The 18,941-nt window shown below is 41.1% G+C and overlaps 1 protein-coding gene across 1 annotated transcript; it reads right to left on the bottom strand.

The window, feature by feature from the left end:
- Positions 1 to 16,915: 16,915 nt before the first annotated feature.
- LOC140985900 (uncharacterized) lies at positions 16,916 to 18,579 on the bottom strand. The gene is made up of 3 exons (XM_073453844.1): positions 18,106 to 18,579; positions 17,713 to 17,833; positions 16,916 to 17,166 (listed from the first exon to the last, which is right to left on the bottom strand). The coding sequence occupies exons 1-3, from the start codon at positions 18,577 to 18,579 to the stop codon at positions 16,916 to 16,918; spliced, it is 846 nt and encodes a 281-aa protein (XP_073309945.1).
- Between the last annotated feature and the right edge of the window lie 362 nt (positions 18,580 to 18,941).

The following is an 18,941-nucleotide window of genomic DNA, read 5'->3' as shown; positions in this document are numbered from 1 at the left end:
GATCAGATCTGATTCTATCAATTCCAATTGATTTTTCATTTAATAGTCTTTTGAAAAGCTTTATCAGTTGTGCAGCAGTTTGGTCTTTGGATGTGAGAAAAATAACCCAAGTAAATCTTGAAAAATCATCCACAATCACCAAGGTGTATTTCATTCCCCCTAAGCTCATGATTGGTATTGGACCAAAAAGATCCATATGTAATAGTTCTAAGCATCGGGAAGAAGATTTACGGCCCTTGTTTTTAAAAGAAGATTTTACTTGTTTACCAAACTGACATGCTGAACAAATTTTATATTTGACAAAGTCCATTTTGGGCAAACCAGTTACAAGATCGTGGTTACTCAGATATGCAATGGATTTAAAGTTCAGGTGGTTCAATCTCTTATGCAACAACCAGTTTTTAGAAATTTTTGAAGCAATGAAACATACTGGTGCATAAGGTTGATCATTCCAACTGACTTTGTAAGTGTTTCCACACTGTTTGCCAGTTAGAATAACCTCATCAGTTGATTCTTTGACTGAACAAGAGTGTTTGTCAAACTGAACTGAGAATCCGTTATCGCATAATTGACTGATACTAATCAGATTATACTTGAGATTCTCAACTAATAAAACATCATTAATCGTAAAGTTACCATGGATAAGCTTACCCTTACCCACAGTTTTACCTTTGGAATTATCTCCGAAACTGATGTTTGGTCCAGTGTACTTGATCAGTTGAGATATCAGACCTGCATTTCCTGTCATGTGTCGTGAGCATCCACTATCCAAGTACCAGATTGATTCCTTAATGGTACATGTTACCTGCAATCACACACAAGATATAATTTTTGGTACCCTTTTCGATTTGGGTCCTAAACTGATTAGTCCTTTAGGAACCCAGACTTGGATTAGTCTGACTGACTGTCCAGTTGCTGTATTCCAGATGGTCTTTCCCGAGTTGTGTGTGTTTGGTGTGTAGTGTGCAGATGATACATCATGTGATTTAGCTTTGTTCGACTGATTGTTCAGCCGATATCTTTTCTGAACCGGCTTGCTATTATAGTAATTGGAGTAGCCATTTGAATATTTTCTGCTGAATCTTTTTGATGACTGACTACGTGAGTCAGTTGAAACTTTTGGGCTATAACCAATACCATATCTTCTAGCCTTGTTCGTACTTTCAGTCGGCTGTTCAACCCGTTTACTTGGCTCAGCTTGTTCTTGTACCATAACTGATTTGACAAAGTGAATGTATTTACCTTTATCCATATTCAGTTTTGGTCGAGTATCATTGGGAATCATTTCTTCTTGGGTGCTGAACCCTAAACCAGTTTTATCAGTAACTGATTTCTGTGAGTTCTACATTTCAGTTAATGCAACAGATGATTTGTTCCAAGCCTGTATGAGCTCAGTTTGCTTTGAATTCTAAAGCGTCAACTTTTGAATCATTGATTGATTCATGCTCTTTTCAGCATTGAGTTCAGCAATCTCCTTTTTCAGACTCAACACATCAACTGATTCATCAGTTTTAGTTGTATTGTCTATGGGATCAGTTTGCTTTGCTTTGGCCTTTTCAAACGATAAGGCAAGCTTATGATACTCATTAACCATGTCATGAAGAGTTGAAATAAGTTCTTCTCTAGTGAAATCAGTTAAGCTGAAGTCAAATACCTGTTGACATCTTGACTCCTCTTCTGTATCACCAGCCATTAGACACTTCACTTCCTCTTCACCATCACTGGAACTACATGAGGTTTCTGGTTCTGACTCCTCGCTGTCAGTTTTTGCCCATTTAGATTTGCTTTCTTCAGCTAGGAGTACCTCATGCTTCTTCCTGGAAAACTTCTTATCATCCTTGGATCTCTTTCTATGCTCATATTGCTTCTTTCTTCTTTCAGTTGAGCCCTGACTGTCCTTCTTAGGTTTGGGACATTCAGCAATGAAGTGACCGGGTTTTCCACAGTTGTAGCAGCCATTTGATTCCTCTTTAGAATTATTTCTCTGATAATTTTGCTGGAAGTTCTCTTGATTTCTTCTCATGAATCTTCCGAATTTTTTAATAAACAGTGACATAGCATCATTGCTCAATTGATCAGCAGACTTTTCGACTGAACCAGTAGGTTCTGTTCTGACAGCAGCTAATGCAGTTGTGACTGCTGGAGCAGAAGGCGCTCTTTCTCGAGTTCGTATCTCAAACTCATAGGCTTTCAGATCAGCGAATAGATCATGAAGCTCAACTCTGTTCAGATCCTTGGATTCCCTCATTGCCATGGTCTTTACGCCCCACTCCTTGGGAAGACCTCTGATTACTTTTAATGCAACTTCTTTGTTGGTATATACTTTTCCAAGTGCATTGAGTTCATTGATGATGCAGCTGACTCTTTCATCATACTCATGCATCGATTCTCCAGTTCTCATCTTGATGTTGTCAAACTTCTGCACAGCAACAGAAAGTTTATTCTCTTTGGTTTGTTCGTTTCCTTCACACAGCTGGATTAACTTTTCCCAAATCTCCTTAGCTGTCTTACACATCTTGATCTTGCTGAAGGTTACTTTGTCCAGTGTCTTGTACAGTATATCCTTTGCCACATTATCCAGATTTGCTTTTCTTTTGTCTTCTGTTGTCCATTCATCTCTAGGCTTTTCAATACGGTGAGGTGCCCCTTCAGTAATAGCCACTGCTGTATTGGCTTTCAGAATCTTCATCGGTCCGTCAGTGATAACGTACCACATGTCATCATCTTGTGCAGCTAAGTCAGCCTGCATTCTTATTTTCCAGTCATCGAAGTCCTCTCTGGAAAACATAGGGATCTTGTTGAAGGAAGACATAATGATCAGTTTGAAAGTGTAGATATTCTGAGATGAGATATAACTGTGCTCTGATACCACTTGAAAGGATCGGTTAAGAAATGAAATGTGTTTAGAAGGGGGGTTGAATAAACACTCTTAGGTTATGTTCGTTTTTCGTAAGTTGAGTTCAGTTTAATGAAAAACTGATACTTAATATCTCGTAAGTCGATGACAATCAGTTTAACTGAGAAAACAGTTGCGGAAGTAAACTGAATGAAAGATAGAATAACTAAAATAAAAGGTAACTGAAGTGAAAAGCACGCGATTTGTTTCTGGATGTTCGGAGAATGGAATAACTCCTACGTCACCCCTTCTATCATGAAGATAGGATTTCTACTAAAAAACTTTGATCGAATACAATGTTTGTACTGACCCACTTCAGTTTGGTCTTATCAATGCCACAACTGAAACTCTTAGTTACAACAGGCTATTTCAGTTCGTGACTGATCTTAGCACAATTTAACAATATAACAGAGATTACAGTGTTCTAATGTAGAACCCGTAACGTAGACTACGTATAAGCCATGCATAATTTCTAGCATTTAAATTAAAATGATTTTATTGCATGAGTATTTAAATTCTTTTCCTTAAATTTATTTATTTTACGTAGTAGTTTAATTGTCACCTTTTCAGTTAAATAAGTGAGGCCGGACTGGAGATGGAGTATTGAGATAAGTTAATAACGACTTATTTAAGAAGTGGTAATCTAGCATGTTAGTAAATATAATTTAAAAAGTTGGCATGCATGCAAGTTATTGAACTTACTTGGCATTTTAATTAAAATTTTTAAAAGCATTAAATGCATGTTTATTTCATTAAATTGTGTTTAATTATTTTTATGCATAATTCATGCATGGTAGGATTTAATTCATGAAATTTTCCTAAGTTCATGCATTAGGGTTTCTAGGTGCATTTTGCGATCGAACGAGGAACGGAGACCGGAGAATTTTCAGGAAAATTATTTTAATACATGATTGAATTTTTATAAATTAATATATGGTGTTTTAAGTGGATTTTTCAAATAATGGGATTTTACCAGGTATTCTTAATGATTCGGCTAATATTTTCAAAAATTTTCTAACACAAAATATTTTTCAGGAGTGTGTTTGGATTTAATGGGCCTACTTTTAAGCCTGTTGGGCTTAAAATCTTTTTTTTCTTTTAATTATCAAAATTAGGCACATTAGTTGATTGTTAGCTATTTAAATATTAAATAATTATCTATTAAACCTAACCCTAGTCATTAGCACCCCACTAAACATAATTTACTCCATCCAACCGCCCACCTTCATCCAATCAGTCGCCTCCTTCGTGAATTTCAGCAGCAAGAATTCGGTGCTTCCTTTTTCTTCAAGCTCGAGTGTTTCCTCTTCGCCTCGTGTCCCTTCGAACATTTGCACACCAATTATCTTATCAGGCACGCATTTGTACCATTCTTTATGCATCATACACGATTTATTATGCTGTAACACGGTTGTGTTTGTGAAACGTCCGATCCGAACGTGAGCTTAATGCTTTCAAATTTTCCATGTGTTTCTTGCATTCTCTTGTTGTCACTCACGTTCTTTCCTACAGATCGTGCAAGGGGCTGCCATAGGGTGTGGTTTGGGGTCTGTCATCACGTAGTGGAGAGGGTTTGTGATCTGGAAGAGAGATCATGCAGCGGGTGTGAGGGTAGGCTACGGTTCATGTTGGCATCGGCTAGTGGGTATGGGTTTCGACTGATGTGCTTAGACCAGTGGCACAGGGGGCCGAACCAAGCCATGGACAGGCCCTGGTGGGTCTGAGACACGGCTTAGGGAGGCCCGAGCGCTGCTGGAACAAGCCCTTTAGACGATCAACATGGTTAGAAAGATCGATGGCGCCTAGCTCGGACGTGGAAACTTCGAACGTACAAGCTGTGTTTTCGTGCATGGGGTTGGAACCGTGGTTGCCTTGGGTCCAGAGGAGTCCTAGGGTGGTCTAGAATAGGTAGAGTCGGGGTTGGTCCATTTTGGTTTGAGCTAGAGCCGTAAGTAGTGGAGAGGAAGAACTTTGAGTTCGAATGGGAGCTTGGAGGAAACGACCAGTTACTGTCCAGCAGCTGTAGGCATTTGGTCTCGTGAGTTTAGGGTTGAAATGGTTGGTATTTAGGACCTTTAAGGGTTGTTGAGTTATGGTTAAAAGTTGGGAATAATTTGGGTGTGTTCGAGTCGACTCGGATTAAAACCGGGACCACGGTCCAAGTTTTAAAACGAATCGGTTAAGTTTGATATTGGGATCGATTTTACATCTAGGAATACTTTCAAATATGTTTTGGACATTTTAAGGAGTTTGGTAAGCTTCGGGTCAATTTTAGAGGTCCAGGGGATAAACGGTAATTTTTGGGTTTCTGGGGGCAAAATAGTCATTTTGCACACGGGGTGAGATTTTAGTCCTAGCAGCGCCCTGAACACAAATCATAATATTTTAAATGTTCATGCATCACGTTTACGATTTTTATGCCATTATAATAATTATGGTGCATGCTTGGTTTAAAGGAATTAAGAGATAAAAGTAAGAACGTGAAGAGCACTCCGTCTCCGCCGCGCCGCGTCGTTATTTCGTTTGTTTTCTGTCAAAACAAACCAAGGCATGTTTATATCTTCTTTCACTCTTCAATCAAGCCATATAGGTATTTTTAAATATCGCAAGTACATGATTTTAATGTAAAAAGGTAGAAATTGTTCATATTTAATGATGTTATTTATTTATATACGTGCAAAATATAATTTTGAGATTTATGCGATATTGCATTTGGTCACTCTACTCTCATGATTAAATCCGGTCGCCAGTTACCGGTCCGGTCGTCATTTACCGGTCAGTTCAGTTGTTTCACCCAGTATACTGTGGCAGGAGTCTGATCAGACGTACATTATTAAACCCGGTCGCCAGTTACCGGTCAGCTCAGTTCAGGGACCACTTGCGTAGACCATAATCTCAACAGAAAATTTATGACATGTCATTTTATTACGGGGCTCTAAGGAGCAAACATTTTCACTGATATTTTCAGTTCAGTCATGCACGTACTATAATTACCTTTGAAATGATATTTTACGTTACACTTCATTACAGGATATTTTCACTTGCATGCGACTTTATTATTTATTTACTTGTTATTTACGATATATGCATGCTGAATCTTTAGACTCACTAGACTTGATTGTTGTAGGTACTGATGATGTCGGGACCGAGGGCGGGGATCAGTGAGCCAGCTCGAGTCGGCAGTAGTGGGACCCGAGGACCTCACTTTTCAGCATTTATTATTGTTATCGCTCAAACATTTTTACCTATCGTTGGATAAAATTTTTACAGTTATTTTTAAAACATTAATTTCTTCCGCTGCTATTTTTAAACATGATACATTATTTAACAGTTTATTTTATGCACTGGATATTTCATATAGTTTAAAAGAAAATTTTTAATTTTTCCGCAAATTTTCAAGTAAGGATTTCTAGGCCTTTACATCTAACAAGCTCAAAGACGGTAGCCTTGAATGCTACAGATAGAACTTAGTAAGAGTGAGCTTTTGATTTCAGCAGAGTAACAGCTTGAGTAAAATAGTAGTTCTTATGCATCGTGTGCTTCAGCTGCTCTGTTCGCCTATTTATAGGCTTCTCTTCCTATGGTAACTTGATATAATATTTGAATTTTATATCCGTTGATTTGCCACGTCGATATTCTTCTAACAAACGTACACTGTAGACTCTGAAATGCGGCGTTCCACTACGAGTTGCAGTCTGCTTGTACTGATGTCGGTTGAACATCCCTTTCATTTGATGATGTGTATGGCTGAGCGATCAGCTGATGAAAGTAGCTGATAAGCTTGTGCTGAGTGAATCAACTGATCAGTTTCCAACTGATCAATCAACTGTCTTCAGGAATCCAGTTAGGTTCAGTTAACTTCAAAAGTTCAGTTCGGCTGGATTCGGTTGCCTTGATACCTCACGTGATATTTCAGTTAGGCAAGTTGCTTAATAAGAATACTTGATCAGTTCGTCCAATAGATGAATGGTTTGTCAAACAGCCAAAACTAAGTTTCCAACATACTCTAAACAACATTTTTCTTTGCGCTGATACTCGACTGGCTTGAGCATCAAAGTGGGGCTTCCGACGCCCCCAATATCATTCTTTGCTCTTTAAATGAACAAATTACCCAGCCCGAGAGCCCTTTTGCCTGTTCACCAGATATGCAAGAAAAGAACATAACCCCACCCGGTAAATTTTCTACCTAGCTCACCCTATTCAGTCGGGCATCATCATTGGCGACATATGTGGAAAGTCAAATCGATAAACATGTATATGGTTTCCACTCAAAAATCAGTTCGGATGGATGATTCCGGAAGGGCCACTGATCCAAATGAACATTTGGCCTGATCCGAGAACATGGCCATGTTGCATTGCTATGAGGACAAAATCAATTGTAAAGCTTTCTTGACCACATTGGTGAACTTAGCCCAACGATTGTTTGAAAAACTCGAGCCACGAAATATCCAATCTTTTGACATTTTCAAGAGCATTTTCTTGCATCACTTCAGTAGCAGCAAGAAATATAAGAAGTCTGTTTTTATCTTGTTCGAGATTAAGCAGTATGGGGAAGAGTCATTGCCGGTGTATATCCGCAAGCTTAACAAAGATGTCCTGGAATTACCATCATGTGCTCCTTAAACCGAAATCACAGCTTTTACACAAGGACTCGGGGAAGGAGATTTCTTCATGTCCTTGGTAAAGAAGCTGCCCCAGGAGTTTGAAGATCTGCTATCTCGGGAAGTTTGGGAGTGGACAATGCAATCCGGGGAGATGGGCCAATGATCAGTTTTGACCCCAGTATTTGCAAGGCATCATCTTGCCTCATAATGATGCATTGGTCATCCAAACCAAGATTTCCAACTATGATGTAAGGCAAGTGTTTGTGGATTCAGGCAGTTCGGTCAATGTCATATTTCATGAAGCCCTTGGCCAGATGGATTTAAAGGGCTACAAGTTGTAACAAGTGGAGACCGTTTTTTTTTTTTGTTTTTGCTATTCATATTGTGTACCCGAGAGGAGATATATTGCTTCCCATGACAATCGAAAATGAGTACATGAGAAATTCAACCATTACAGCTTTCACAGTGGTCAGTGTGTCCTCTTCATATACATCATTCTGGGGAGGCCGGCCATGAATGTCCTCATGGCTGTTGCCTCAACTTACTGTAAAAAAATCAAATTCCCAAGGGAAATGGAGTGAAAGATCCTCTCGAAAATGCTATGCCGAGATAGTACGGGTGAAAAAAAAATAACGAGGAGGGAGGGGGATAACAGAAGGGTGGGTAAATGAGAAGTGCATTCAATCGAGGATGTGCACGTTGTAATGGAGAAAGAGCAAGAAGAAATGGATCTGGTTCTTGGTCACCCCGAGTAAACTACCAAAGTGGCCCGGAATCTTGAACCCTCTATCTGGACCAAGTTGTTGGCCTGTTTACAAATAAATGAAGACATCATTGCGTTGTTCCCTTCATAGCTGGTCGGGATCCCGGTCTATGTTGATGAGCACAATTTAAACATTATCCTGCTAATGGGTAGACCGAAGTCACCAACCGCACCATTATTCAAGCCTTAAGAGCCAGGCTGCAAGGAGTTGGGGAAAGATTTGGTAGAAGAAATATCGAGTGTTCTATGGGCCTATAAAACTACTCCTCAGACTGCCACTAGAGAAACGTCTTTCAATTTGGTATATGGCTCTGAGGTTGTGTTACCTACCGAGATATGGCAAACTCCAGCCTAGATAGAAGCCTATCCAGAAAGGAATAATGAAGCCCGAGATCAAGAGTTGGAAATTGTGGAAGAAATAAGAGAAATAGTTGTCATACGAATGGAGGCTATCTAAGCCGAGTCAGTTGAGCGTACAACAAGCGGTTCAAACCCTGGGATTTTCAGGTTGGTGATCTTGTCCTAAAGAAAGCTAACCTAGCCAGAAACGTGGGAAAAATAGAATTTCAATGGGAAGGACCTTACAAAGTGATCCAGAAGGTCGGTTTGGGAGACATTAAGCCCCGGTTTCTTACCAAACCTCGGAAGCCCCAACACTTTATTTTATCTAAATCAGGAAGATACCAGACCTCATAAGGATTTTTGGGTAATATTTATGCAGTGTTCAGAAGCAACTCGGTTTTTTTCTAAAAAAACAGTTAGAAATTTTTTACAACTTTTGAAGAAGCAGTTATTAATCAAAGTGTTTGGAATTTATCAGCCCAACCTTGAAGGCCCAACCCTTTCTCAACAATTAGAATAATTTTCACCCATAAAGATTATGCATGTTTTGGTCTTGTCTAATTCGTAGTTTGAATTATAAGGAGCAAAGAGAAAGCCAAACAAAATAGAAAAAAAAAATATTGATACAAGAGAAAAGGAGTACAAGGCAAGTCTTGGAGGCCGGAAAAACACAAAATTTACAAAGAGACTAATCTATCCCAACCTCTTCATAATCTACATCCTCCTCCATGGTCTTTTTTTTGGTGTCAGACGGGAGGGAGCCTATGTCTTATCTAGACCCGAAAAAATTATATATGCCCTCGAGATGGGGCCGGCCTCTGCAAACTACTCACAACATTTTTCAAATCCGATCACGAAGTAGGGTAGGCCTTGTCATCCACGGTCTTTTTAACTCGAGAGATAGGATAAAGGAAGTCTGCCACTCCTCCTCGAACTGCTGCTGGGCCGCCAGGGTAGCTATCACTTAATAGAACTAGGACCTTGAAGTATCTGCTTCTTCGATCATGGATCAGACCCTCATTTTCGAGGCCTTGAGCTTGACCATCAGAATATCTACCCTGGCAAAAGAAGCCTTGGCCTTTACCTGGGCCTTTTTCAAACTCGTCCGGGCCACCTTTAATTGCTTATAGGCCACCTTTGAGGTCATCCTTAGCCCAATCACGGTCTCTTCGTGCAATAGTCATGCCCGTTCCAATTTGTCCTTTAATTGGTTGTGTAGTTCACTAGCAATCTGTGCTCGGCTCGTTTCTCTCTTGGTCATGGAGGTGACCTACTCATAGGCAGCTATGAGCATTCAAAGGCCCTGCACAAACAACAACTAAGTTAGGAAGATTGCTAAAAAAATAAATAATAGATGAAATCGAAGAAAAAAAACTTACCGAGAAAGCTTTAATAGTGCCCTCGACAGCTTATGATTGGGACTCAGGCCCGGGAGATGGGCCTCTTCGGCAAGGGAAGTCAGGCTTTTCACGAGCCGCACCCACGCCAAAGAAACCCCATCTAAGAAGAAGTTACCATGGGTTCATGGGGGCTGGGTTGGTGTTATTCCACGGAGACCCAGATGGAGGGGAAGGGGTAGGGCCGACTACTCGGGTAAAGTCTTGAGCCCTCTCTCCAGTAGCGTCAAGTAAGGCTGTCTCGGATCAGCTTAGGCATTTTTTACAAATGAGTGGGGGTTGGGTCCTCGGACTCCGAAGGGAAGAGGGTTGCCAATGCTCTTGTTCATTGACTTGGGTAACCCCCTCCCTTGTGTCCTATTCAGCCGCGGCCTTCTCTCACGCCTCGGTGACGGATCTCTCTTCAGCTTTTCAGGCCTCAGCAGCTGCCCGGGTTTCCTCAGTCTCCTTCTTGGTTCTGGGCTGCTTTTATTTTCTCTGCTACTGCCTTTTCATCCGCTCACCTCTTAGCAAAGACAAACATCTCGGGCCTATTTGCATGAAACATGCAAGTGTTAACAACAAAATATAAAGAATTAAGGGGAAGTATAAGAAATAAAGTGCAAAAAGAAGAGATACTGGGTTGAGCACCTGAGGCATCGAAGTCATCAATTACCTTATCTACAAGGTCCTCAGCTCGGGTACTCAACCCGTAGGCTACAAGAATTTTCTCGAAAATCAGCAGATAAGAAGAAAATTTTTGCCCCTCCACAATCTTCTGGCTCCGAGCATAAGATTTCTGAGTCTTATAGTTGTTGGAGAGCTCAGGCTGGGCTGGCAGCTTGGATTGAAACTCAATCGGGAAACTGAGAGAAGAAGAAAGATTAATAATAATAATAATAAAAATTACATTCCTTTCCATCCCCTTCAAGGAAGAGGGAGTGTCATCAAATGAATCAGCTATTTACACAAGTAGTAAGAGAAAAAGGCGTAGTCGCCAAACTGACATATAAATAGGTAATGGAGAATGAGGGGGTTAATTAGAAGATTATGCATTTTAAAGAGCACATAAGCCAAGGTCATTATATAGAAGGAGATGTGATGAAGTTGACTTAAAGAGACCCCGAGAAAGCAGACCATCTCAATATAGAAAGAAGGGATGAGAAACCGAAGACAACTATGGAATTTTGAAACGTCTACTACCAAAATACTGCTAAAATTTTTTATTTTCTTGTGAAAGCTATTTTGGAAAATTACTCAAACACATGCATTTAAAAAGAATCATTCAACTACTGAATAAAAATACTGCAGTTAAATAAAATCTAAATATCATCAAATCCCTAGACTACTGTTTTAAAAGAACTCAAACGCAACAATCAAAGCCTGTCTTATCATCAACGCATAAAAAGACATAAAATGTATAAAAACAATGTTCATCCATGACCCATAAACATATAGTGCGGAAATGTGCAAGGTCCTCTTTCGTCGTGTGCACTCCCAGCTCCGCCTATTCAGTCTTTGGCGCCTCCAGTCTCAAACTCATCATGCTCACCTGCATCAATCACAACTAGTGAGTCGAAAAACTCAACACACCTGAATCGTTATAACAAGTACATAAATATAACATGCAACAGTGAAAAGTACTGTAATTAACATACATTTCATGATCTTAAAAGCATGAACTTAAACATAGCATGTCAAAGCATAACGTGTATATAACATATCTCATCATATCAGCATATATGTGTTCATTTTCTTTATTTGAATTCTGATAATTAGTTGTGACTTTTGTATCAGCTCTAGTCGATGGATCCATCTACGTATAATTGCGGTACCCGGCGGCGGGGACATCAGTGATAATATTATCCATCCACTGATCCTTGGCCTTACACGTTCGTGTTTGTATTAGTCACAACCAACTCTCATCCTTCAAAACATATCATCATATTCATCATTTATAAAAATCATGCATGTACGTAAATTTCCTTAAAATCAAGCATGCAATGTATCTTTCGTATCTTAATAAAAAGTCGTGTCCGTGATTACATATGCATTTAAAACATTTCAATTTGTGATCAAGGCACTGCCAGGACTGCTAAATCGACCCGGGTGCAAAATAACCATTTTATCCCTGGAACCCTAATTTGACCATTTTACCCTTGGAACTCAAAATTTCAACTCGAAGCAAACCAAACTCCTTAAAACACCTCAAAACATATTTATAATCATTTCCTAAACTTAACCTTGAGCTCGTTCCATTAATTATATGATTCGTTTTAAAACTTAGACCGAGGTCCTGGTTTTAACCTGAAACTCAACCAAACTTTTATCAACTTAAACCTTGACTTGAACCTACATGGCCAACCCTACAACCCCTTGTTTCAGACCATCTACAACCCTAAAAAATGACCAAGTGGCTGCTGGAAAAACTCGGCACTTTGCAACCTACAAAACCCAAGGTCCGAACCTTGAACTTTCCGAACCTAGCCCACACTAGACTGGACCAGCACCGAACCAGACCATCCTAGGACTGAGACCAAGCCGAGTACCCTTTCTTGGACTGACCAAACTGCGCCCATAGCCCCCATGCACGCGGTTGCACACGCTTTCCTCGAAATCACCAAAGTCATGCGCCCTTCGTCTTACCTCCCTCGATCGGCCCTTCGACCATGACCAGCAGTGTTCGAGCTATCCTGAGCCATGACTCAGACCCACCAGGGTCTGGTCCAAGGCTTGGAACAGCCCTTGCTCCGCCGCTTGCACCTATCCCTCGATCTAGTCCCAATGGAGCCAACAACCATGAAATCCGATCGGTCCTCTACCATGACACGTTCCAGACCTGATCTTGACATCTAAACACCTTCTAACCCGCTGCAACATGACCCCTAACCAACGAACGTGGCAGCCCTTTAACCATGTCAAAGAAACGTGAGATGCAAGTGAAGAAAACCCATATTTTTCATGTAAAAGCCGTATAAATACTATGCATAATGATATGTCGATAAAATATCATGAAAAAACATTCCACATACATAACATAGCGTGATAAATGAGAAAAAAGAGGAATCGGACGTGCTTTTAAGTTTTTACGCTCAAAAACTTAGAGATACTCGCGTAGAACGTGCACTGAAAAGACGGGGAAGAAGTTCTATGCAAAAAGCTTGAGAGAACCTAAGGGAAAAGCTGCTGCAATACACGAAAACCTGCTAGAAATGGAGAGGAGGGGAGGCTGAAATGATGGAGGTAGGTTTAGGGTTTAGGAGGGTAGGGTTAATACATAAAATAGATGCATAATGGGCCCTAATTAAATTTAATGAGGATAAGTAGGAGTCTAGGCCCAAAATATTTTAAAATAGGCTCATTAAGTCCAAAAACACTCCCAAAAAATATTTCATTTAGGTACGTTTTTTAAATATTCCCCAAACCCTCAAAAAGTTCTCCGATTTCCTAAAATTTAGGTACCAGTTTAAAATATGATCCGACGAGTAAAAATACCCCAACAAGGTCCATTTTCAAAAACCTCACTTAATTAATCCATACATTAAATAATTAAAAATAATTATTTAATATAAATATTTTTTCTTAATTATCCACTGTCTCCGTTCCTCGTTCGAGCGCGAAAAACTACTAAAAGCTCTTATGCATGAAACTTTAATAAACCATGAAATAAAATGCATATCCATGCAATAATCATGAATTTAATGCTTTAAAATAATTAAACACATATTTTAGTAAAACTCTAGATTGCATGCAGTCAGGTTACATAACTCGAATTTTTCTAAACCTTATAATTCTTACCCCATATAAAAATTTCATCTTCGAAATTTAAAACGTACCGAATAACTCCGGGTAGCGACTCCTCATCTCAGTCTCATTTTCCGAAGTAGCCTCCTCCTTGGAATGATTCAGCCACTTGACCTTGACCATCTGGATCACTTTATTACGGAGCTTTCTCTCCTGCCTGTCCAGTATCTGGGTGGGTCTCTCCTCGAAAGATAGATTCGGCGTCAGCTGCAGAGGCTCATAGTTCAGCACATGCGAAGGATTCGAAATGTAGTTCCGCTGCATCGAGACGTGGAACACATTATGAACTCCAGCCATATTCGGCGGTAATGCAACTCTGTAAGCTAGTGTCCCAACTCTCTCTAGGATCTCGAATGATCCTATGAATCTAGGACTGAGTTTGCCCTTCTTTTCGAATCTCATCACACCCTTCATCGGTGCGACCTTCACGAATACATGATCACCAACTGCAAAGTCTAGATCCATGCGCCACTGATCTGCACAACCCTTCTGTCGGCTCTGAGCGGTCTTCATCATGTCCCAAATCTTGACCACTAACTCTGCCGTCTCTCTGACGATATCAGGCCCCAACTCTGCTCTATCCCCTACCTCATCCCAATAAACTGGAACCTACACTTTTTCCCGTATAGTGCCTCATATGGAGCCATACCGATGAATGTATGGTAGCTGTTGTTGTACATGAACTCCACAAGAAGTAACTTCAGCTCCCAGCTGCCCTGGAAGTCGATCGTGCAAGCTCTGAGTAGGTCTTCCAAAATCTGAATCACCCTCTCAGACTGACCGTCGCTCTGCAGATGAAAAGTTGTACTGACTAGCAACTTGTTACCCAATGCCTGATGCAGACTCTTCCAGAATGCAGATGTGAACCTCTGATCCCTGTCTGACACAATGGACACTGGATCCCATGAAGTCTGACTATTTCTCTGATATACAGCTCTGCATACTGAGTCATGGTGAAAGTATTCTTGATCGGTAGAAAATGTGCGAACTTAGTGAGCCGATCAACTATCACACAAATGACATTATATCCCCCAGTTGTCCTCGGTATCCCTGTCACGAAATCCATGGTAATGTTCTCCCATTTCCACTCGAGAATAGGGAATGGTCTCAGTCTCTCTGCAGGTCTCTAATGATTGGCCTTAACCTGCTGACTCATCAAAGACTCAGACACAAAACCAAAAATATCTCGCTTCATACCTGGCCACCAATATAGAGACTGTAGATCCTTATACATCTTTGTACTCACTGGATGGATGGATTACAGGGTGCTGTGGGCCTCTATCATGATATTTGCTATCAGGGAATCACCACTAGGAACCCACGGTCGGTCGCAAAATCTGACTATGCCATCCTCAACTGAATTCAACCTTAGGCCATTAGACTCATCCCTCTGCCTCCACTTCTGTAACTGATCGTCAGAATTCTACCATGCTCGAATCATGTCCCTCAGTGTTGACTGTACTGTCAGGGTAAAAAGACTAGGGGCATCGCCTTTTGCATAAACTACAAGCTCAAACCTCCGAATATCTGCCTGCATCGGTCTCTGTACCGACAATTGAGTGACCACTGCATTCTTCCTGCTTAGGGCATCCGCAACCACATTAGCCTTACCCTGATGGTAGTTAATGTCACAGTCATAATCCTTCACTAGCTCCAGCCATCTCCGTTGTCTCATATTCAGCTCTTTCTGCGTGAAGAAGTACTTCAGACTCTTGTGGTCGGTGAAAATCTTGCACTTCTCCCCATATAGATAGTGCTTCCAAATCTTCAGAGAGAATACCACTGCTGCTAGCTCGAGGTCATGAGTCGGATAATTATTCCAATGGACTTTCACCTATCTGGATACGTAGACTATAACTCTATCACGCTGCATCAAAACTGCACCCAAACCGAGCTTCGAAGCATCCGTGAAAAGCACAAAATGTCCTTGTCCTGATGGCATAGCTAGAACTGGCGCTGAAGTCAGTGCTTGCTTCAGCTTGTCAAAACTCTCCTGGCACTTTGATCTCCAAATGAATTTGGCATTCTTCTTCATCAAAGCGGTCATTGGCACTGTAATAGAAGAAAATCCCTGAATAAACTTCCTATAGTACCCAACCAATCCCAAGAAACTGTGGATCTCTGTCACACTCTTAGGCGCTGGCCAATCTCGGACAGCCTCGACCTTACTGGGATCAACCTCCAATCCATCTCGAGATATGATGTGGCCCAAGAATGCCACTCTGTCTAGCCAGAACTCACACTTACTGAACTTGGCATACAGTCGACGGTCCTGCAAAACCTGTGGTGCTATCCTCAAATGTTGATTGTGGTTCTCTCTGCTCTTCAAATATATCATCATGTAGTCTATGAAAACTATGACGAGCTGATCCAAATACGGCTGAAACACGCGATTCATGAGATCCATGAAGATCGATGGCGTGTTCGTCAGTCTGAAGGGCATCACCATAAACTCATGGTGCCCATAACGCGTCCTGAAAGCCGTCTTGTGCACATCAGCCTCTCTCACCTTCAGCTAGTGGAATCCTGATCGGAGATCTATCTTTAAAAACACTTATGCTCCCTGAAGCTGACCAAATAGATCTTCAATCCTAGGCGGAGGATACTTATTCTTGACCGTGACTTGGTTCAGCTCCCTGTAATCGATGCAAAGCCGCATGATGTCGTCCTTCTTCTTAACAAACAGTACCGGAGCGTCCCATGGAGAAAAACTCAGGAGAATGAAACCCTTGTATAACAAGTCATGTATCTGATCCTTCAGTTTCTTCATCTCTGCAGGTGCTAGACGATAGGGTGCTTTAGAAATCGGCACTATACCTAGCATCAACTCAATGGAAAAGTCCATCTCTCTGTCTGGTGGAATGCCTGAAACATCGTCCAAGAAAACGCTGGGAAAATCCCTGACCACCTCGACATCTCCTAACCTCTTGCTGACTGGCTCGCTCATTGTCACAATACTCACCAAAAATGTCTGGAAGCCTCTCCTCATGAGCTTCTTCGCACAGATGCAAGAAATGATGTGCGATATCTGCTGGTGTCTGGCTGCCTCAAAAATAAATGGCTTACCGTTGGGCGGTCAGACAGATACTATCCTCCGTCGAAAATCTATAGCAGCTCCGTTCGAAGAAAGCTAGTCCATACCCATAATAATATCGAACTCCGGCAACGGTAGCACAATGAAATCTGCATGCACCGTATTTTTCTGTAACCGAAGCTCCAATCTTTTCACTATCTTCGAGGTAAACATCTGATATCCGGACGGAATCGAAACCCTAAATCCCAAATCCAAAGCATCTGGTATGATTCCTACTCGCTTGACAAAAGACTCGGATATAAATGAATGTGTAGCTCCAGAATCCGGCAGTGCATACGTGGCTACACCTGAAATATATATCATTCTTGCGACAAAACATATCATCAAATTTGATCGTGTTGAAACTTAAGAAATTTTCTATCATTGATTAACCCAAAATGTACAAAAATCTCCAATTTAGTCCTAGAAGTCCTTTGAAAATTACAATAATTTTCCCTTAGAAATTTTCGAAAATTGCAATTTCACCCCTAAAGTTTCAAATTTTCTTCAATTTAGTCCCTCGTTTTTTTCCGGAAATTGCATTCCCCATAAAAATTCGAATCTACTCAATTTAGGTTATAAAATTTTGAAAATTATTAATTTGATCCCAAAATATCGAAAAATGTGAAAACAACCCCTCAACTTTTGAATTTGGCAATTAGTCCCTGTAATTTTGGTTATTACATTTTGGCCCTTAAAGTTCTTAATTAAATCAATTTGAATCCTTAAGTTCACCTATTAGAACATGCAACCTATTTTGTTCTAAGTTCTCAATCCCAAAAATAATTCCAACAATCAACATATTATTCCATGCAATCGAGGCGATAAATAAAAATCTTAAATAGACAGGTTACAGGTGATCAATGTCGAGTCTGACTCTGCCTCTACCTCTGCCTCCTCGTCATGCATCACGTAGGTCCTGCCAGTAGTGGGGCCCTTGTTACTAGGGAAATCAGCTGCCTTCTGGCTCTCTTCCTTGAAAATGAAACACATGAAGGTCCTGACATACACTTGCCGTAGTGGAACCGGTTGCACTGCTTGCAAGGCTGTATCTCCTCCGGCTTAGGAGCCTCTGGAGCCTACGGTGGTCTCTGCTGTCCGAGCTTCTTGAACTGTCCTTGGGGCTTCTGCTGCCCCTGATGCCTGGGTGGCTCAGTGAACTGTTTCTTCTGTGGCTGCGAGCTCTGCTGGGCCTGATGCCTCTTCCACTGAATCTTGGCATCAATATTGCTGAGGGCCTATTCTACCTTAAAAGAACAGGTAGTGGCAGCATCATAGGTAGTCGGTCTCATCAGCATAACATCCCAGTGAATAGTGGGTATGAGGCGATACATAAAATTCCTCAACTTCTCTGCCACATCTCTCGCTATAAAGGGCACAAAGTGACAACCTCTATCAAACCTCCGGATAAACTCAGACATAGATAAATCTCCCTGTCGGATACTCATAAACTCTCTAGTCAGGCGTCCCCTGACATCCGCTGGAAAGTACTTGTTGTAGAATAGGTCCTTGAATTGATTCCAAGTAAGGATAGTCAGATCCACCCCCTGTGATGCTCCCTCCCACCATAGGGATGCATCATCCCTCAGCACCTGACCCTGTCGCCATCTCTCATCTACAAGTACCGGAAGTACAGCTCCAGTGATCGTATCCAACCTTCTGCACAAAAGGGTCAGTAGTACCCCCAAACTCCTTCGGGTTGAGCCGTCTGAACTGCTCATAGATATTTGTCTAGGGTCTCGGAGCCTCCAGCCCCTGCTCCATCAAACTCGTAATACCCTCAAAGACTCGGGTAGCGCGTCTCCTGGCGGTGGTGGTGGGAAGCCTCTATCGCCTCAAGAAGTATCATCCTGCCTATCAGTGCTAAGGGCGTGTTTGGGAGGCATAGTATCTGAATACAGTCAAAGTTCTAAACGTATCCCATCATTCAATTTAATCAAGTTTTCAAAACATTTAATCCTTAAACCATGCAAACAACTAAACATATACTGTAACTCACTGTAAAACATATATCATGTAAGCATGTAGGTGATAGTATTAAACCATTCAAAACATTTAAAACATGCAAACTTACAGACTTGAG

This window comes from Primulina huaijiensis, chromosome 10 (assembly GCF_012295235.1).
Source record: "Primulina huaijiensis isolate GDHJ02 chromosome 10, ASM1229523v2, whole genome shotgun sequence".
Classification (NCBI taxonomy): Eukaryota; Viridiplantae; Streptophyta; class Magnoliopsida; order Lamiales; family Gesneriaceae; genus Primulina; species Primulina huaijiensis.
The sequence above is the reverse complement of the archived record's forward strand: the minus strand, read 5'-3'. Positions and strand labels throughout refer to the sequence as shown.